This window comes from Notolabrus celidotus, chromosome 17 (assembly GCF_009762535.1).
Source record: "Notolabrus celidotus isolate fNotCel1 chromosome 17, fNotCel1.pri, whole genome shotgun sequence".
NCBI lineage: Eukaryota > Metazoa > Chordata > Actinopteri > Labriformes > Labridae > Notolabrus > Notolabrus celidotus.
Genome location: NC_048288.1, coordinates 30,375,843 through 30,397,660, shown reverse-complemented (window position 1 = coordinate 30,397,660; position 21,818 = coordinate 30,375,843). Strand labels below are relative to the sequence as shown.

The window sequence follows — 21,818 nt, the reverse complement described above, 5'->3', positions numbered from 1 at the left end:
ATAATTTTTGTTTTTAATCACTTCACTACCTTTTTAAAAGATGCTCTTAATCTTTCTGAAAAAGTGTGATATCATCATTTAGTTATTTCATAATTTAATTTTCATGAGTTTTTTTATCATTAATTTCCTTTATTTTTTGTTATTATTTATTTAATTTTTGCTATTATATAAATATTCAAATATATATATATTAAAAGATATAGATATATATAAATAAATATATATAACTTAGTTGCTTAAGTTTCTTTTATTATTTAGTGATTTGTTTTATTATTTAGTGATTTGTTTTCATGTTTTCAGTATGTAGACCCTCCGGGACAGTAGGTGGCGCTATGCATCAATACAACATAGTTTGCGAGCCTCCATTAAAATGAGAGAAGAAGACGTCTCCACCAATCAGATTATTACATCTGCCTCTAGTGGGCGGGGCTTAGAGCAGCCTTTCAGACGCTGTATCAGAGCTGTCAGATGTAACAGTTAGCCGTTTGAGCTCATTTATACCTTAAAGACCTCAGGAACCCGGATGAGTGTTTACATTCTGTTAGCCGTGAAACACACCTTTGTTCTCTGAAGCTTCGTTCACTGTGTTAAACTCTAATCAAGGTAAGACCTCTATAATCTAGCTTGATTTGTTCGCATGCTAATGCTAATATATGTGGTGAGCTTTGGGACGTTTTCCTTTCACTGCTCTACAGAACACCCCTCAGTGTTGTTCAGACGGGATGCTGCACTGTGTTTATCCGTCAGATGTGAGTCCCTTTGTGTCTCTGTGTCCTGCAGCAGGTCGTCATGGGGGAGGTGGAGCTGTCCTGTCGGGCGTATGTGAAGATGTTCCTCCACTCCAGCCTGTTCCCGAGGTGCAGCATCAACGGGCTGCTGCTGTCGTCCGCGTCGGCAGGGGGCGCTGTGTGTGTGACGGACTGTGTCCCTCTGCTGCACTCACACCTGTCCCTGGCTCCCATCACTCAGCTGGCCCTCACACAGGTAGCCCTCACACTGTGTCCCTCTGCTGCACTCACACCTGTCCTTGGCTCCCATCACTCAGCTGGCCCTCACACAGGTAGCCCTCACTCAGCTGGCCCTCACACAGGTAGCCCTCACTCAGCTGGCCCTCACACAGGTAGCCCTCACTCAGCTGGCCCTCACACAGGTAGCCCTCATTCAGCTGGCCCTCACACAGGTAGCCCTCACTCAGCTGGCCCTCACTTAGGTAGCCCTCACTCAGCTGGCCCTCACACAGGTAGCCCTCACTCAGCTGGCCCTCACTCAGCTGGCCCTCACTCAGCTGGCCCTCATACAGTTAGCCCTCACACTGGTAGCCCTCACACAGGTAGCCCTCACTCAGCTGGCCCTCACTCAGGTAGCCCTCACTCAGCTGGCCCTCACACAGGTAGCCCTCACACTGTGTCCCTCTGCTGCACTCATACCTGTCCTTGGCTCCCATCACTCAGCTGGCCCTCACACAGGTAGCCCTCACTCAGCTGGCCCTCACACAGGTAGCCCTCACTCAGCTGGCCCTCACTCAGCTGGCCCTCACTCAGCTGGCCCTCATACAGTTAGCCCTCACACTGGTAGCCCTCACACAGGTAGCCCTCACTCAGCTGGCCCTCACTCAGGTAGCCCTCACTCAGCTGGCCCTCACTCAGCTGGCCCTCATACAGTTAGCCCTCACACTGGTAGCCCTCACACAGGTAGCCCTCACTCAGCTGGCCCTCACTCAGGTAGCCCTCACTCAGCTGGCCCTCACCTAGGTAGCCCTCACTCAGCTGGCCCTCACTCAGGTAGCCCTCACTCAGCTGGCCCTCACACAGGTAGCCCTCACTCAGCTGGCCCTCACACAGGTAGCCCTCACACTGTGTCCCTCTGCTGCACTCACACCTGTCCTTGGCTTCCATCACTCAGCTGGCCCTCACTCAGGTAGCCCTCACACAGGTAGCCCTCACACAGGTAGCCCTCACACAGGTAGCCCTCACACAGGTAGCCCTCATTCAGGTAGCCCTCACACAGGTACCCGTCTCTCAGGTAGCCCTCAAACAGGTAGCCCTCACACAGGTAGCCCTCACACAGGTAGCCCTCACACACGTAGCCCTCACTCAGCCTTCTCACACAGGTAGCTGGAGCACAGGTAGCCCTCACACTGTGTCCCACTGCTGCACTCACACCTGTCCCTGGCTCCCATCACTCAGCTGGCCCTCACACAGGTAGCTGGAGCCCAGATAGCCCTCACACAGGTAGCTGGAGCACAGAGACAGCTGTGTGTTGCATGCATGGCTGAATAACTGTGACTCTATTGAACATGAAGTTAATATCTGATACTTAAACTCCCCTTTCTGCTTTCTGCTTTGCATCCATTACATGTAGAAATAGGCAAAGAGCTTAAAGGAGACAAGCTCTGTCGAATACAATAGAATGTACTTTCTTCATCCCCCAAGGGGGAAATTCCAGTGTCTGGCAGATAAAATTATAAAAATCACATATAACAGGTAATTCAGGTGTCTGTCAGCTCATCTCCCATTGGCTAGAGAGTTCTGAAGCCTAATGGCTGCAGGGATGAATGATTTTCTGTATCTCTCAGTCCTGGGACTAATGAAGTACATTCTATTCTATTTTATTCTCTTCTATTCCACCCCGGCCAAACTGTAGCTTTAATCCAGACAGAATAATCCTATTCCAGATAGTTTGCAACAACAGTAACTTTCAGCTTGGCTCCTCCTGGCTTTCTTATTGAAGTTGAAGTGAGTCTTAAAGTGTGTGTCCTCTTGTTCCAGGTGGATGTTTGGTGTTCACAGACTCAGCAGAGGATAGTAGGATACTATCAGGCCAACGCCTGCATGTCAGACAGCAGGTGAGTTCTCTGCCTCCTGCTAAACTCAAACCAGCAGCTTTACATCTTTACTAAGTTTAAGATGACCCAGAGACTTTCTGTTCCACAGCCCGACACCGTGCGCCATGAAGGTCGCCGATAAGATCGCCGAGCAGTTTGACAACGCGGTTCTGTTGATGGTAAGAACTTCTAGACTCTGGTACTCATGGTTAAGGATTGTTTATAAAGTCAGTTTAGTTGATTGTGTTTGTTTGCTTCGCTCCACAGCTTGACGGCAGCAAGTTGTCTCCAGATTATCGAGTTCCTCCCATCGTGATGTACGAACGCAAGGATTCAAGATGGACGCTTAAAGACAAACACACGTAAGAGGCAGCTCATTGTTATCCTCAAAATTGGTGGCCCCAATCCTCATGACTTTAACACCGCTCTGTCTTCTCTCTCTCTCAGGATAATGCTGAGACAGTGGGAGGAGACTCGGGACATCGCCAGCCAGATGCTGGAGTCCGGAGATCACTCGCTATTGGTGGATTTTGACAGCCACTTGGATGACATCACAAAGGACTGGACCAATCAGAAACTCAACAACAAGATAGCAGAGCTCGCCTCGCCGGCTAACGGCAGCATGTAGAGCGGAGGACGAGACTCACTTTGTACTAGAGTCCAGATTTATTTATGTTCTGACCCGACATCATCGTTATCATGCACAAATAACTTTTATAACCTCACACACACACACACACACACACACACATACACAAATGCACACACACACGCACACACAGAGAGAGAGAGAGAGCTCCACTAGAGTTAGGAATATATTCACTTTAATGCATTGGTCAACTGAACATGGACATAACATAGGACATGCATAAATAACAAATATTTACAGTCTTGTAAAATAATGCAGTCTTCCTCCTCCCCCCTCTCCCTCCCCCTCCTCCCCCCCTGAGTGTGCCTTGTGGCTCAGCCCAACACCCTGTTCATTTACATTCAACTAAAACACCTTCAACACTATAACAGCACACCTGTGGTACTTCTGGTTCTGTGTTTCTTTTGTTGTTGTGTTATTGTTTTCAATATGTACACTCTCCAGAGACGGACAGACAAACACCTGATAATACAAAGTCCTGCAGTGAAGACGGGTTCGTTAAAAAGCTAACCCTGCTTTGTGTTTGGCAGGTCTCATGTGATTACATGATAGTTTGGTGGCAGAAGATCAAACATAATCTCTTTTTAATTTTCAGTGTTTTACTAATAAACAAAAAAAAAAGATTAAACATAATAGAACCTGAAACACTTAACATTTCCCCTTCTCTATTTCGCATTTCTATACAGTGAATTAATGTTAAAGGAATGTTTCCATTAAATGGAGTTTCTACGGCACAGGAAGAGAGCCACAAAAAAACAACACATTTGTGGGGCGAACATTTTTTTCTCCTCTCAAAATTCTGACAAAAATTGCAGAATCCTAAATTGCAGAATTCTGACCTAAATTCAAGAATTTTAAATTCCAGAATTCTGACATAAATTGAAGAATTCCAAATTCTGGAAATCTGACATAAAGTCAATAATTTTAAATTCCAGAATTCTGACCTAAATTCAAGAATTTTAAATTCCAGGATTCTGACATAAATTCAAGAATTCTAAATTCTGGAAATGTGACATAAAGTCAATAATTTTAAATTCCAGAATTCTGACCTAAATTCAAGAATTTTAAATTCCAGGATTCTGACATAAATTCAAGAATTCTAAATTTTGGAAATCTGACATAAAGTCAATAATTTTAAATTCCAGAATTCTGACAGAAATTCAAGAATTCCAAATTCCGGAAATCTGACAAAGTCAATAATTTTGAATTCCAGAATTCTGACCTAAATTCAAGAATTTTAAATTCCAGAATTCTGACATAAATTCAAGAATTCCAAATTCCAGAATTCTGACATAAACTGATAAATCCAAAAATTCCAGAATTCTGACAGAAATCCAAAAATTCAAAATTCTTGAATTCTGAGATAAAGTCAAGAATTCTGAAACACAAAATCAGATTCCCAAGATTTTGATCCAAATTTTGACTTTAAACTCAAAAAAAAAATATTTTGTCTTCAAACTTCTGAGATGAAATTCTGAGATTGAAGTCAGATCACTCAGATTGAATTTGATGTTCTGACATTCATCTCCGAATTCAATTTTTTTTCCCTCCAAATTCAGATATTAAAAATGGAAATCTGACTTAAAATTCAGATTTCTTAAAAAGAAAAAAAGTCATAATATTTACTTTTTCCCCCCGAAAGTGACGAGTCACACTCCTAATTTTAAAATCAGAATACTTGCAGTTTTTTTTCTCTTCAATTTTCTCAGATTTAAGTCAGAATTCGGAGGAAACAGAATTTGACCTCAAAGGATTTCTTTGTGTCTCTTTCTTTTTTCCGTGTCATGCCGTTAGAAGTGTTTATCATTTTATTACGAACAACATTTACTCCTCAAGCGAGCGTCCGAAAGTGCAAGCGTCCTCTTAGAGAGTTAATTACAGTGAAACAAAACAACATGAACATTACATCATTCTCTAACGGAGATGTTATCAGAGGAATAGTTAGGGATGACTGAAAACAGTGACATCATCATGTTTGTGTCTAGTTTCCAAACGTTAAACAGGGAGGAAATTTAAAGTCACTTTAACTCTGTCGGGTTTGTTTGTGACTGATGCACCGAAAACTCAGGCAGTGACTCTGACTCTGTACCTCTCTGCATGCCTCTGTCACACTGCCTTTAAATCACTGTGTAGCTGCCTTTCTTTACTCCCCGCCCGAATCATCGGAGCATCAGTGACAAAAAGTTAACGCCCCACAAACCATCTCTGACCACCTCCACTCAAACGGAACATTTCAAACTTCAGCAGATCGTTTTCACTGCAGGACTTTTACATCAAAACGTGTTCAGACTTTCGTTTGACGAACAGCAGAACATTTACACATCTCAAAGGAAGTCAGAGGTTGGTTTAAGGTGAACAAGCTAATCCTAAGATGTAGTACGGTTATTAAAACTAGGTCAACTCCTCTCAACTAGAACATGATACATGAGCAGAACTAAAATCAGAGCTGGACGAAGAGGCGTGCATACAGAGAAACAACGGCGGCGTGATACATCAGTGCTCACTACATCTACGACTCCAGGGTTACTCTGAGATATTTTGCAGCTTTAACTTTTTTATGTTGTTTCCTTTTATGCATATTTAAATTCAGATTGAAACCAGTTCAACCAAACGCTTTGAATCTGTCGTGTTCATTACAGATTATATGAATCCTCTAAATGTTTCCAGTTATTCACAGGAAGTGAGCGGATGACGTTCCTATTGTATAAAAGGTTTCCGTCCACCGTAAAAGCTAATTTGGGACTTTTTAAGGGGTCTCCACCCTCAGGTTGGGAAACAAACCTACTGGAAGAACATGCGATCAGGATCTGACGAAGAAAGACGAAGGCTCGAGCTCATTTTTAAAATCGAACCATCTCTAAAACGTTACAAAAAATGGATGAAGTTGTTGACACAGATAATCCTGTTTGAAAAGCTTGAATCAGCTGTTTGCGTTTTTTGTGCATTTTCTGTAAAACGTACAGAAACAAGTATCAAAATGTCTGCAGCTTCAGTTGATTGACAGAAAGTTGCAGCTCTAAAGCCGGCGCTTAGTGTTTAGTGTTTTTTTTTTTTTAAGGACACATTGATCATCTCAAAAACAGAATGAGGTCAAAGTAAGAAAAGTCTGATTAGTTTGATTTGTTGTGAACTGTTGGAGCTGAGTGAATCCAGATTATCTAATGAATCAGATTTTTCTTCTTTTGGATGATTTGGTTTTTGAAGTCCCTTATTTTGAAATCCATAATTCCCCCCCTGGTGGACAAAGTGCTCAGACAGACCCGCAGATGATGGTCTCAGCTGTAGGTGATTGCAGGGGGACCAGGTTTAGAGTTATCTCTCCAAGCGGAGACTGACTGGCCAGAGTCTGTAAGATGCTGAAGGAAGAGTCGAAGATGTATGGAGCGTCTCGCACCTGCTGCTCCGCCCAGGGCAAAGTGATCTGTGGAGGACCAAAAGAAAGAGGAGTGTTTAAAAATTCACCGGCGTCTGATACCTCTTTTTGACCAACGTGAACCGGGTTGTATTTCCGGGCTGGTGCTCGCCTGGTTTGGAGTTTGGTTCTCAATTGAGCGCCGGCTCCGAACCGGCCCCTAATTAACCGAGAGCTAAACTTCAGCTTCAACATAAAAATGCAGAATCTGTACCCAGAGGTCTGGATTCTAGTTTCTGTTTGTAGTCCTGACCTGACTTGAATCAGTAGGTTTTGGTGCATCCAGGAAAAACAGTTTGTATGGAGAGCAAAAGCAGGAGGAACACAATCCAAAGTCATCCCAGCTCCTATCAGAGGTACTCCAACTACCATAAACAGCAGCTAAAGATCTGTTCTAGATCAAACATTCACACTGAGACACTAATCTGCTTGATGCTGTGTCACTAAAGACAATTTAGATTTCCTGACTTCCCTGAACGCAGCATCAGAAATGATGGATCCCACCTCCATTCAACAAACAAACATTGTAGACGTAGTTTTCTTCTCCTCTTGAGGACAGACCTGACGAAGCTTGTCTTTAGACTTTTGACTAATCTGCATCATGATGTTGTTATTTACAAGAACATCAGTTTTTCTGTTTAATTTTGTATAAAGTAACTTTAAGAACACTCACGTGAACAATGATGAGTTTTCTGGACGGGTCTTCAGAGTCACTCAGCTCCTCTCCAAAACACAGAGTGACGCCGCACTGAGGAGGCTCGCCGCCGTTTAAACGGAAGTAGTCGAGATCTGAAGATGAAAAGAAAGAGACGACAGAAACACGTTGAGTTCGCATTTCTCTGCATGTTTCATAGAAGAAGTGTCGTCTGTAATACGGTGGCCCTGAAGGTCAAGTGCAGGAGCATTTCACTAAACACCAAAAACATTTCACAAAGCACATAAATATTTCACAAAATTTAAAAAAAAAGTTAAATAAATGAAGAAGAAATTCAGGATTTTTTTTAAAATTAAAGACAAAAAATTCAGGATTTTTTTTGTTTTGTAATTTTTTTTTTTACAAAACACAAATTGTTTTATGAAAATCAAAAATATTAATTAACTGAAAAAAGAAAAGTGATTATTGAAATGAGATATTTGGATATATATTTTTTCATAAAGGTAAATTCTAGATTTGTTAACAACATCCTATTATAAGTCACTACATCTTATCAATTAATTTAAAGTTGTTTTTTTTAACTTGATACATATTTTGTTTTTACTAAAAAAGAAAGAAAATGTCATGTTTTTCAGATGTATTGAAAAGTGTTATGATGACAAGATATCTAAATAAAAAGATAATCACAAAAAGAAAATCTAAAATATTTTACAAAACAAAAATATCTAATGAAACTAAAAATATAAACATATATTAAAGGCACAATGAGGAGTTTTTAAAGTGGTTGAGAAACAGACTGAAACTGGTACTGATGCCTCTTTATGACCCTCAAAAGCAAACAAGACCATCCACAACAACACTGATCTCTTCTCTGTTGTTATTTTAATGCCTGACACCGCTCTGAGGGGGTAGGTGTCAGAACAGATGATTGACATCTCGCTTTAGAAACACCCTGTTATGTCTATTATCATGGCAAATAATCACACCATGTGATACATCTGTATGTTAAACACAACAGGATGAGGTTATTGTCTGAAAATACAAATTTTGCATGTACAGGATAAGAGATAAGAGGTGTCATGTTGTCCACAAGGGGGCGCCAGAATCGATACAAACCAAAAGTTCCTAACAGCAGCTTTAATTAAACTCAGTTAAAAATGCAAACAATATTAGATGCAAAAAAAAATATTTTAAAAGAGGCAAAAGTGTGTCCTAAAATCTATAAAATCATTTGCAGAATGTAAAATGTTTTTTTTTTTTGGTTTTCTAAAATGTTCAAATTTCGTGAAATATTTTAGCTTTTTAAAACATTTTTATATATTTAAAAAAAAAAAAGTCTGATTTTTTTTTTACTGCTTTAGGAAACACTGATGTGGAAGAATTAATAAAATAGAAGCACTTAAAGTAAAGTCCTGAAAACTGAGTTAATACAACCAGATGCCTGCAATACACTGATCATCCACAAGGGGGCAGAAGGCACTTCACATCAGATCTTCAAGTCATGTGACCCACATTTATTTTTGCACACATCTTTGCCAATTTTGAAACAAGGAAGTATGTTTCAAACGCATGAATGAGTCGATTCAGAGAGGATAGCATCAATGTTTGATCCCTTTGTTGTCTAAAGAAACAGCTGCTCTAATTTTAAACCTCACTTTGCATTCTCCCCGTCTTCGAATTTGAATGTTCTTTTACAGCTGTTGTTTATTTCAGGACGTTTTGCATGATGTTTACCAACCTCTCTGTGTACTGAATTACATGATCAGTGTAAGGAGTCAGACGGATCACACTCACGCTGCCTGAACTTCTCTTTACTGAAGAGCAGCACCGGGTCCGTGTTTCTCTCCATCTTGTGCAGCTCCGGCGTGGTCGTGTGCGGCCCCGTCCAGAAGACCCGCCCCTGGCAGAAGCGTTTGCCGTAAACCCCCTGCGGCGTGGACGTCAGCACCACTCCTTTCTCCATGAAGGGCAGCAGGGTGAACAGGGCCTGCAGCTCCTGGCCGGTCTGCAGCGAGGACGGCGGCTCCGGCAGCGGGATGCGCGGGAACCTGCTTTTCATGACCGCCGGCGTCGGAGGGGCGGGAGAGGGAGAAAGGTACAGGATCCTGACGTCGGAGCCCTTGATCTGACGTTTCATGACCTCCTGTCCTAAATAGTGAACCACCACGTTGAAGGAGTCCTGGACTGGAGAGACGAGCGCAGGGGGGAAGGATTTAAGTGTTGCGCTTTTGCAGGAGCAGATTAACAAACACCTTAAAGAGACTCTCCTTACCTTCTGCTGGATCAGAGACGCTCTCCTCGATCCGCACGTCAAACCGGATCTCATCGACCTCTGCAGACACACACGGAGATAAAAAAGTGATGTCATGTCTTCGTGGTCAGGCTCACTTCTCTCTGCGCGGTGACCTCAAACCCTCAGCTGGGTTTGGTTTGCACATGCTGCACAAATCCGGTCACATGTACACGAACTGTGCCGCTCAGTGTTTGCACTTCCTCCTGACCTATGTCCTCATTTCTGAGCAGCACGGGTGATTCAACAAGTTTGGCAATTTGTGTGGCGGAGAGTTTCGGTTTTAGTCAGAGTGATAATGTTGCACCATGATCCTCTCACATCTTAATCTGTGTCTAGTGCATAACAACACTTCAAATCTCACCTTCGCTGAGCAGGGTGGTCGTCGTGTGCTGAGCGGGTTCGTCTGTCAGGATGTGGACGTCGCTCCGTGGCAGAGGCTCGACCACACACTGAGGATGAGACGGATCACAGACTTTAACTCTCAGCTCAAATTGTTAGAAGAGAAGATATAGAGGGAATACTTTTAACATGTTTGACTTCAGAAGTCCATCCAGAGCGACAGTTATTCATATTTCACTGCTTATTTATCATCTAGCGCCACCAGCAGGTCCAAATTTCCACTTTGAGAATCACTAATTCTCTCTTTTTTTGCCTTCCCTGCATTAAATCTGGAGATCAAGGATGATAAAAGTTATAAAGTTTGGGGAAACACATCAAGTCCCGTGCCAATCTGATGTTGGCTTACTGAGCGGGTGTAATCTATCGTCTTTACATTTACCAGTTCTTCCAGAAACACCAGACCGTGAGTAACAGGAAGTCTGCTGAGCGGTTATTTGTGCACTCTGCTTCTTATCTGTGTGACATGTCCCCATGGGTACACTGACTTCCTGTTTGTCTCAAAGCTTGCAGCCGTACGTGATCCCGCTCGGCTGATGTCAAACAGAGTCCATCCAACCTGTCACTCAACTCAACCACGCCCCCAATTAGGCAACTGCTCTAAGCTCTAAATGGTCAGACACCTTTGTAACACTACGCTCCCAACATGCAGGCCTGCTCGTCGTACCTAAAGTCTCTAAAAGTAGTATGGGAGGTAGAGCCTTCAGTTCTCAGGCCCCTCTACTTTGGAATCATCTACCAGTCAGAGTCCGGGAGGCAGACACCCTCTCTACTTTTAAGAGTAGGCTTCAAACTTTCCTTTTTGATAAAGCTTATAGTTAGAGCTGGATCAGGCTTGGACCAGGTCTTAGTTATGCTGCAATAGGCTTAGACTGACACACTGGGATCCTGTCTTTCCCTCTCTCTCCTCTCTCTGCCTGTCTCTCACTTTAACTCTTCCTGTCCCATTAAAGTTACTAACCATAGACCTTTCTGGAGTCCCTGAGCTCCCTTGTCTCGTAGGTTCCTGTGGATCTCTGCTGTAGATTCCTTTTTTGGGTCTGTTATTCTTCCTTTCGTTCTGTCTTTCTTTCTTTCTTTCTTCCTTTCTTTCTTTCTTTCTTTCTTTCTTTCTTCCTCTCTTTCTTCCTTCTTTCCTGCTGTCCTTCTTCCTTCCGTTCATTCCTTCTTTCTTTCTTTCTTTCTTTCTTTCTTTCTTTCTTTCTTTCTTTCTTTCTTTCTTTCTTTCTTTCATTCCTTCTGCCTTTCTTCACTTCTCAATTTTCTTCTTTCTTTCTCTCTTTGTTCTTTCCATGTGTCTTCATCCTTTATGTCTCCTTTTCTTATCCAGTCCTTTCCCTTCTGTCATTCTTTCACTATTTATTCTCCTCTTTTTCTTTCTTCTGGTCTCCCTCTCTTTTCGCTTTTCTTAGACCTTTCTGGAGTCCCTGAGCTCCCTTGTCTCGTAGGTTCCTCTGGATCTCTGCTGCTGTGGACGTGCCAGACTCCAGCTGCTACAACTACTACTATCCGTCTCCCCACTATCATCTCTCTCTCTCTTCACCTCCCTCTATCCCTCTCTCCAACACGGTCTCAGCAGATGTGTGTCTAACATGAGTCTGGTCCTGCTGGAGGTTTCTGCCTGTTAAAGGAAGTTTGTCCTTGCCACTGTAACTTGCTAAATGCTGCAAAGTGCTCTGCTCATGGTGGATTAAGATGAGATCAGACTGAGTCCTGTCTGTAAGATGGGACTGGATCTGATCCGGTCTAGATGTTGGGTCTTTGTTGATAATAGAACATAGAGTACGGTCTAGACCTGCTCCTCTTCATTTTCAACTCACCACCTGCGAGCTGACCTCCTCCGTCTTGATCTTCTTGACCTGACATTCATCCTCGCTCTCTGACTCACTGCTGCTCCTCCTCCTCCTCCTCTTCGGCCTCTTGTTGGCTTTTACTTTGTACTTCTTTTCAGGAACCACAACACCTGAAAAAAACAAAACCACACAAAGCGGATGTATTCAAACGTTTGATCATTTATAGACTGAATAGAAACTGTCACCCATAAAGTTCTTTTTTTTATCTCCCACGTTGAAGCCGGGCTACACTTCTGCGTTGACCTCTGACCTCTGGGGTTATTACGCTGATGTTGGCTGAACTCTTCGCCCCCTTGTATCAGCTCACCTCCCTGCACACTCAGCTGATAGAAACACCAGCAGTGAAGATAAGTTTCAGGAAGCAGCATGTTGAGAACCACAGATTTCCCCCTCCTCTGGTTTTATTTGTGTGACTCTTAAAGAAACTTTGATTCAGTGCAGCTGCGTGGGGCATTTTGTTTTTGTGATTCCCCAGAGAGAGTGGGAATGTCCTGAATGAGCGTCTGGCTGACTCTTCTTAATGAGAGTGAACTTTGACTCTTCTTTCTGAGTCGCTGTGTACAGTAAGACTGGGCTGTTTGTGCTGCAGCTTCACACAAAGCAAAGCAGAGTGAAGTAAATCCTGCAAATACAATCAAACATCACTTCTTTGTGTCTAAATAAATGAGTGGAGACAGGAAATGGGTGAGAGTGGATGTGGAAAGTTTCAGAGCAGAGGTTTCTAAAGCTGTGGAACGTGTAATCTGTTGTTTGACACCCGAGAGTTTCACATTGAGTGGGGTTCAATGCGAGCGAGTAACAGGTAATAACCGCAAATATCAACGTCTCTCAGAGGAGCTTCTGACTGGTTAGGAAACAGACGGAAAATAACAGTGACCTTCAACATTTCTATATTGTACTTTTGTACAGCCTGTACCCGCTGTGAGGGGGCAGGAAGAAACTGAACTTTTTAACTTGTTCCACACTGAGTGAAACATTTCACTGTGAAGAGACAGCAGGGGAGGAGGGTTATTTCAGACATACACAGCAGGACAAAACCAGCAAAGATGTAAGAGTTTGCTGCTTTGTCCACAGGGGGCGCCAACATCAACACAAATAGACAATTCCACGAGAGCAAGAGCTTTTAAAATGTTTAAATGTGTAAATGATCTGCAAGTTCTACAGATAAACACAGATTTATGGTCTTATTTTACATCATTCAGAAGACCTCGACCTGGACCTTTAAGAATGGAATAAGTGGGATGGAGTGGAATATAATTGAACAAGTGGAATAGAATAAGTGGGATGGAATAGAATAAGTGGGATGGAATAAGTGGGATGGAATGAAGTGGAATAGAATAAGTGGGATGGAATAAGTGGGATGGAATAAGTAAGACGGATGGAATGGAATAGAATGAAATGAATGGGATGGAATAAGTGGGATGGAATGGAGTGGAATAGAATAAGTGGGATGGAATAAGTGGGATGGAATAAGTAGGACGGATGGAATGGAATAGAATGAAATGAATGGGATGGAATAGAATGGGTTGGAATAAGTGGGATGGAATGGAGTGGAATAGAATAAGTGGGATGGAATAGAATGGGATAGAATGGGATGGAATGAATGGGATGGAATAAGTGGGATGGATGGAATGGAATAGAATGAAATAAATGGGATGCAATATAATGGGATGGAATAAGTGGGATGGAATAGAATGGGATGGAATAACTGGGATGGAATGGAGTGGAATAGAATAAGTGGGATGGAATAAGTGGGATTGAATAAGTGGGATGGATGGAATGGAATAGAATGGGATGGAATGAGTGGGATGGACTGGAAAAAGTGGGATGGAATAGAATGGGATAGAATGGGATGGAATGAGTGGGATGGAATAAGTGGGATGGATGGAATGGAATAGAATGAAATGAATGGGATGCAATATAATGGGATGGAATAAGTGGGATGGAATAGAATGGGATGGAATAACTGGGATGGAATAACTGGGATGGAATGGAGTGGAATAGAATAAGTGGGATGGAATAAGTGGGATTGAATAAGTGGGATGGATGGAATGGAATAGAATGGGATGGAATGAGTGAGATGGACTGGAATAAGTGGGATGGAATAGAATGGAACGGAATAAGTGGGATGGAATAGAATGGGATGAATGGAATAAGTTGGATTGAATAAGTGGGATGGAATAGAATGGGATGAATGGAATAAGTTGGATGGAATAAGTGGGATGGATTGAATGGAATAGAATAGAATGGAATGAGTGGGATGGAATAGAATAGAATGGAATAAGTGGGATTGAATAAGTGGGATTGAATAAGTGGGATGGAATAAGTGGGATTGAATAAGTGGGATGGAATAGAATAGAATGGAATAAGTGGGATTGAATAAGTGGGATTGAATAAGTGGGATTGAATAAGTGGGATGGAATAGAATGGAATGGAATAAGTGGGATTGAATAAGTGGGATTGAATAAGTGGGATGGAATAGAATGGAATGGAATAAGTGGGATTGAATAAGTGGGATGGAATAGAATAGAATAGTCCAAAGCGCAGATCTGATGGCAGCAGTTCAATTTTTCAGTACCGAGCTGCATCTGTGGTTTCCTGATGCCCTCACCGGCTTTATTGAACTCTTGACCATTTCCCTTTACATTTGAAGTCCAACGCAACAATGTTGAAAGACCTTCTTCCCATGCTTTTGCAAAATGCTGTATCTTATACTTTGCTGATTTACTCATTTTTTTTTTATCATAAATGTTTTTAGATTTAATATGAGCATTTACTTAAACTATTTCTCAATTTTTGTTCTGTTTTCTCTATAATTAATGCCTTTTTTTTATTCTTGAATTATTTCTCTTAAAATAAAACACTTGAATTTCCCCCCAAAAAACAACCCTGCCTGCTTGTATCATTTGGTAAAGTACATTCATGTGGATTCAGAAATCTCATGTTCTCATTTTATACTACTTCTCCTTTCACAGCTAATCCAAATTAAATCTATAATTTGGAGGTTTATCTCATGAATTGAGGTGTTTTTTTTGCCATATTTTGAAAATGTGATAAAAGTATGATAAATATTTAAACTCTTTCAGCCTCAATGAAAACCTGAGAGCATGACTTTTATGTGTGCTGTACTTGCAGCTGAAATATAGTTTGGTAATAGTCGTCTTATCAAGCTCTCTCCACAACAAACTGAAGTATTTTATCAAAATGAAGAGATGCAGAATTATTTTTTTGGCTTGAATATGACGATTCCAACCAGCAGCTCGTCACTGATAGACTTATCAGGGTTCAGCAGCTCTGTGGCCTCACACTGACGGATCACAACATGTATTTAAGCTTAATATTTAATATGAAACGCGTATAAATCTACCACATCTGGGTTTGACTGTGACCTACGTGTTAAACACAACCAATCATTGTGAAGTGTTCAGGTTCACACTGTGTAAACAGAGGTGCTTCCTCCTCACACTGACCGCACTGACACAAAGTTCACTACCTGTGTGTGACTGCAGGTTAACAGACATGCTCAGTTTTGGGTGTGAACCTCATCACGCTTAATTAACTTGTGTTCCTGATTCTCACGCTGCGTTCATGTGGATGATGTTAACCGCTGTCGTGAGGAGAGGAAGGACGGTTTCAAAATGATGCCAATATAAAATAACAACATGCCTTCTATGTATTAACTATTCAAACTGCAGCGAGCGCCCTGAACAACACATATATGTTCAGTTTGAAGTCATCGGTGAAGAGAAAACCTGAATATTCTCACATTAAAGAGGCCGAAAGCACGACTTGTTTCAAGTTTTAGAGCGTTTGTAAGCTCCAGACTTTTCTATCTGCTCTTGAACGCAGCACATTATTCTCCTCCTGGTCTTCACTTTGTTGTTTGAGCTTCTTATTCAGAGTTTTTACAGCTGAAATGCAGTAAGCGATATTGTTTGCTGAGCTTCATGAGTCTGATGGCGAGCTGTTTTGGTATCAATGGTTTTTATTCTCCCCATGCCAAAAGTTCAGCGCCTGGAGACTTCTGGAAGCATCACTTCCCTTTCGTGTGTGTGTGTGTGTGTGTGTGAGAGTCTCACCTTGCTCGCTGAAGGGGACCAGGCGGTACACCTTGTACGGCTCTGATATGTCCAGCTGTGCTCGCTCCATCACCTCCTCGAACTCTGGGCTCTTGTTGAGGGCGCAGCGGAGGCGGGTCTTCCAGGCCGCCGGGTTGTCGTCCGTCATCTTGCCTTTATACTCCGCCCACGCCTGAGGAGGTCAGAGTCAGAGGGTTAATCCACAGAATTCAAAGCCGACTTATTGAAGCTGTTTTAGGTGTGAAGCTAGTTTACAGACCCTGAAGATGGCGGCGTCCTCGTCTTTACGGAAGTCCTGCTTCCCCGCGTGTTTCCACGGGATGCGGAACATGGTTTTGGAATCGTCGTCCCACATCAGCCCCACGTATTTCTGGCTGTTGACCTGCAGCAGCAAAAACACAGACACACGACAGTTTGAATATCCACCTGAAGTTTCCTGAGACAGCCGGGTCACTGCTTCTTAAACCCTCAGTTTGACCTCACAGGATACTAAATCCGTTTTCACACACACACACTACACTCTGAGATATTCCCCTGAACTTTCATGGAGCGTAGTCCAAGAGTGAATGCTCTGGCTTTCGTTCCAACATCAAGTGAAATTACAGCAAGAAGCCAGAAGGAGCTGATACCTGAACGCATCACACATTTAGCTTTAAATATGACCTCCTGTGAGGAACTGTCTGCCTGTGTTGACTTTGGCGCCCCCTGTGGACACAGTGATACCTCTTCTTTCTTTACTGATCTTGTCCTGTACGTGAGGTGAAGAGAAGCCTTGGGGTTTCTGTCCTCTGCTGTTAAACCTGCCCTACGCAATCTAGGGGTCCAAATGTGCCAGGCCCTTAGCCTGGACCAGCATGTGAATAGTTTGGTACGTTCTCCTTTTTATCACTTAAGAAATATCTCCAAACTCAGACCTTCAGAGTCCACAGCTGAGCTGGACATGATTATACATGCTTTTGTGTCATCTCTCTTTACATGTCTCAGCAATGCATCCTTGAACCGCCTCCAAGTGGTCCAACATGCTGCTGCTAAACTGTTGACCAAATCATCAAGGAGGTCTCATGTTACACCGATCCTCATTTATTTACACTGGCTTCCAGTTAGATGTAGGATCAAGTTTAAAACTCTTGTTGTTGTGTACAGAGCGCTCAATGGTCAGGCTCCAGTCTACATTAGGGAGCTGCTGAAGCCTTAGCAGGACTCTGAGGTCCTCTGATCAGGGTTTACTGGTTGTGCCTCGTACCAGGTTAAAAACTAAAGGAGACTCTGCTTTCCAGGTTGTTGGTCCTAAACTCTGGAACAGTCTCCCTCTGGAACTGTGGACTCTGTTGACAGGTTTAAAAAGCAGTTGAAGACCTGTTTAGACTTGCCTTTGTTTAATCTGTCTGTTTTTGTGTATTTGTAATCTCTGTTCTGCCTTTTAATGTTTTTCTATTGTTGTTGTTGTTGTAAAGCACCTTGTGACCTCTGTTCTTGAGAGGTGCTCTATACATAAATCTTACTTACTATATAAAAAAGATGGTTTTAAAAAGCTAACAACACAGACAGAGTCCGTTTTGATTGTTTTGCTTTTGGTCCATAAACACATAAAAGATGTCAGAATGATTTCTTATACCTCGTCTATGAAACACCCTTAAACCTGAGTATGTTCTGCCTCTCCTCTGAGTTATTTTCAGTATTATGAAGGACAAACATATTTTAAAAACTGCAATATAAGTCATATTTATCTTATGGAAACCTTCTTTTCTACAACTTGATTTTTATGCACCCTTGAGGAGAACTAATCGTTACTCCAAATCTTTTATCCCGTCTGCTATCAGGCTTTTAAACTCAGACGATAATCACTTTAGTCATTTTAAATAACATTGTTCTGACAAAGTAGATTATATTGTCTTTTAATCTTTGTCTTATCTTACTGTTATTTATTACACTTCATATAAATTGAATTAACTTAGTGCTGTCCTCCACAGACCCTCTGGTCTCATGTACAGATCCGGTGTTTGACTTGTAGCATGTATATATGATGGATGTGTTGGAAATGTTAAATGTTGTATGGTAAGGTAGAAATGAATTGACCTTCTTGGGATCAATAGAGTTGTCTGAATCTGAATCTAAGAGTTGTTGCTTTTCCTTTAAATGATTTAACTATATTTTAAGAATAGATTGGAATAGTCTGAAGTGCAGAGCTGATGGGTGCAGTTCAAACTTGGAGTACCGAGCTGCATCAGTGGTTTCCCTTTACATTTGAAGTTTTCATTTCTGTTGTGTTTTTTTTCTCCATCATTAGCGCCTCGGTTTTTTTAATTCTTCAATCATTTATGAAATACTTTTGAAGCGTCCACACTGTTAAAATTTGTGACTTTTATTCAAATTATTTAACTATATTTCAAGTATTTGCATTGTGAGGGTGTGACTTTAGGTTTTGGGTCATTGTGCTAACTTTTCTGTTTTCAGGTTTTTGAGAAATTATTATTTTTAGTACTTTTAGTATTTTTATTATTATTTTAATCATTATTATTTGAGTCATTGCTTTAAGATATATTTTTCTAATTTATTGTATATTTTTTTGTATTTTTTATTTTGTATTTTTGTATTTTTTTGTTTTCAAGATAAGATAAGATATTACTTTATTCATCTGATCTTGTTAATGCTACATTATTTTTACATTTTCTTTCCACTATTACTTATTAATGTTACTATATTGATTTTATTTTATTTCATTTTTAAGTATTTTATTTATAATCCTGCCTTTTTAATTTTACCATTGCTGCTGTTGTTTTCTGTCTCTATGAAAGGTGCTTTATAAATAAAGTTGAGTTGAGAAAATCAATTAGTTAACTGAGAAAATAATTCTTAAATTAATCTAATTATTATTTCAAATTTTTAATTTAGGGTTTAATTTGAATGTAAAAACATTGTTGAATAAAAACTTTTACATAAGCTGAGTCCATGATCTCTTTCCCTTTCCTTCTCACCCCCTCCCTCCTCCCTCCCTCCTCCCTCCTCCCTCTCTCTCTCTCTCACACACACACACACACACACACACAGTGTTAAAACATAAAACACACACACACCTGCTCGACCATCCAGGAGCGCAGTCTGCGAGTGGAGCGCATTCTCCCTCCTGCCATGATCCTTTAATAAAAACACTGAAAACACACACAGAGACACGGACTGACGAACGAACACACACACACACACACACACACACACACACACACACACGCACACACACACAAACACAAACAACAGTCAGATGATTGTATGAACATGTCCATCTCTAATTCACTTTAATACACTTTAATGAAGCTGAATGTTTGATTTAAAGAACACAATCAGGAGATTAAACTCATTTAATTGATTTATTTTAATATAAATATCGAGTAAAGACTTGAGTGTGAAGTTGGAGTTAACATTGACACATCGAGTAAACTATCCCATCTTAAATCAACACATTGTAAAACAGAGTTTATTCTGCAGCTCCTCTGTCTGTCCCCTGTCCTCCGGGTATTTATAGATAAATCTCTAATAGACTGTAAAGGTGTTAAATTAAGGAAGCGGATTTAAGTTTCGTTTACCTCAGTTGCGTTTCCTGCGTCTCTCTCCGTCAGTGTGTGTGTGTGGCTCTGCGGTGCGTACTGGAGGACTGGAGGACTGTAGAAGCCTCCCTGAGTCCTGCAGACCTGCAGACGCTCCTCTTCCCAGAAATCACGTGACTTTAGAGAAACGCTCTGTGGGTCGGCCAGCAGGGGGCGACAGAGAACACACACACTGTTTACACTCCTTTCTCTTTATATAACTGTCTTAAATTTAATAATTCAACAAATACAGATCAGATTAAAATATTTTAAAGAATCAAAATAATCTTATACATATTAGAGAATTATTTAACATTTTTTAAGTATTAAATGTCGTCTGTAAAAGTAGCTTTTAAATCTTTCAGTCAAATATTACAGTAAAAATAATAACATTAAATACAGAAATGTTGCTTTTAGTGCCGCTAAAATTCTCCTTTCTCTTTATATTACCGTCTTAAATTTACTAATACGAAAATAAAGATAATCCTACACATACTAGAGAATTATTTAGCATTTTTTAAGTATTAAATGTTGTCTGTAAAAGTTGCTTTTAAATCTTTCAGTCAAATAATGTAGTACAAATTATAACATTAAGTACAGAAATGTTGCTTTTAGTGCCGCTAAAATTCTCCTTTCTCTTTATATAACTGTCTTAAATTTAATAATTCAACAAATACAGATCAGATTAAAATATTTAAAAAAATCAAAATAATCTTATACATATTAGAGAATTATTTAACATTTTTCAAGTATTAAATGTCGTCTGTAAAAGTAGCTTTTAAATATTTCAGTCGAAAAACATAGTAAAAATAATAACATTACGCACAGAAAAGTGACTCTAAAATTCTCCTTTCTCTTTATATTACTGCCTTAAATTTACTATTAATAAAATTAAAATCATCCTACACATATTAGGGAATTATTTAATATTTCGAAGTATTAAATGTAATCTGTAAAAGTAGATTTGAAATCTTCCAGTCAAATAATGTAGTAAAAATTATAACACTCAGTACAGAAATGATGCAAAAAGTGAGGAAAGTGTGTCTTAGTCCCCTGTCTCTTTCTATTACTGTCTTTAATTTAATATTTTTGCAAAAATGTAAGGATTATATAATATTTAAAGATGATCAAAAATAATCTTCCACATATTAGATAATTATTTAACATGTTTTAAGTATTAAATGTCATCTGCAAAAGTAGCTTTTAAATCTTTCAGTCAGATAATGCAGTAAAAATAATAACATGAAGTACAGAAAAGTGCTTCTAAAATTCTCCTTTATCTTCATATTACCATCTTAAATTGACTAATTTCACCAAAACAGTTTATATTATAATATCTAACACTAATCAAAATCATCTTACACATATTAAATAATTATTGAACATGTTTTAAGTATTAAATGTTGTCTGTAAAAGTAGCTTTTAAATCTTTCAGTCAAATATTACAGTAAAAATAATAAAAAATACAGAAATGTTGCTTTTAGTGCCTCTAAAATTCTCCTTTCTCTTTATATTACCGTCTTAAATTTACTAATACGAAAATAAAGATAATCCTACACATACTAGAGAATTTAGCATTTTTTAAGTATTAAATGTTGTCTGTAAAAGTTGCTTTTAAATCTTTCAGTCAAAAATGTAGTACAAATTATAACATTGAGTACAGAAATGTTGCTTTTAGTGCCTCTAAAATTCTCCTTTCTCTTTATATAGCTGTCTTAAATTGACTAATTCAACAAATACAGTTCAGATTAAAATATGTAAAGAAATCAAAATAATCTAATATAATTTGGAGAATTATTTAACATGTTTTAAGTATTAAATAGTGTCTGTAAAAGTAGCTTTTAAAGCTTTCAGTCAAATATTACAGTACAGAAAGTGCCTCTAAAATTCTTCTTTATCTTTATATAACCGTCTTAAATGTGCTAATACATTTTTTTTTACATATTAGAGAATTATTCAACATTTTTAAGTATTCAATGTTGTTAGTAAAAGTAACTTTTAAATCTTCCAGTAAAATAATATAGTAAAAATAATATTAATGTTGCTTTTAGTGCCTCTAAAATTCTCTTTATATTACCG

At 40.0% G+C, this 21,818-nt stretch overlaps 2 protein-coding genes across 4 annotated transcripts; one reads left to right on the top strand and one right to left on the bottom strand.

Annotated features, from left to right (window-relative positions):
• Positions 1-403: 403 nt before the first annotated feature.
• Positions 404-5,300, top strand: emc9 (ER membrane protein complex subunit 9). Of its 2 annotated transcripts, none has more exons than XM_034705841.1 (6): positions 404-603; positions 781-984; positions 2,769-2,845; positions 2,934-3,003; positions 3,092-3,186; positions 3,272-5,300. In XM_034705841.1, exons 2-6 carry the CDS (start codon positions 790-792, stop codon positions 3,450-3,452), a joined length of 618 nt encoding a protein of 205 aa, XP_034561732.1. In that variant the 5' UTR covers positions 404-603; positions 781-789; the 3' UTR covers positions 3,453-5,300. The 2 variants fall into 2 exon arrangements, with proteins under 2 accessions (XP_034561732.1, XP_034561734.1); XM_034705843.1 differs by having other exon boundaries at positions 412-603; positions 784-984; positions 3,272-4,125.
• irf9 (interferon regulatory factor 9) lies at positions 3,627-19,881 on the bottom strand. 2 transcript variants are annotated; one of them, XR_004634470.1, is made up of 11 exons: positions 19,740-19,839; positions 19,236-19,335; positions 16,421-16,543; positions 16,162-16,333; positions 12,050-12,192; positions 10,195-10,282; positions 9,813-9,872; positions 9,335-9,724; positions 7,559-7,674; positions 6,326-6,894; positions 3,627-6,280 (listed from the first exon to the last, which is right to left on the bottom strand). XR_004634470.1 is itself a non-coding variant. In XM_034705840.1 (10 exons), exons 2-10 carry the CDS (start codon positions 19,290-19,292, stop codon positions 6,724-6,726), a joined length of 1,320 nt encoding a protein of 439 aa, XP_034561731.1. In that variant the 5' UTR covers positions 19,293-19,335; positions 19,740-19,881; the 3' UTR covers positions 3,627-6,723. The 2 variants fall into 2 exon arrangements, 1 of the variants encoding a protein (XP_034561731.1); XM_034705840.1 differs by having other exon boundaries at positions 3,627-6,894; positions 19,740-19,881.
• Positions 19,882-21,818: the final 1,937 nt, after the last annotated feature.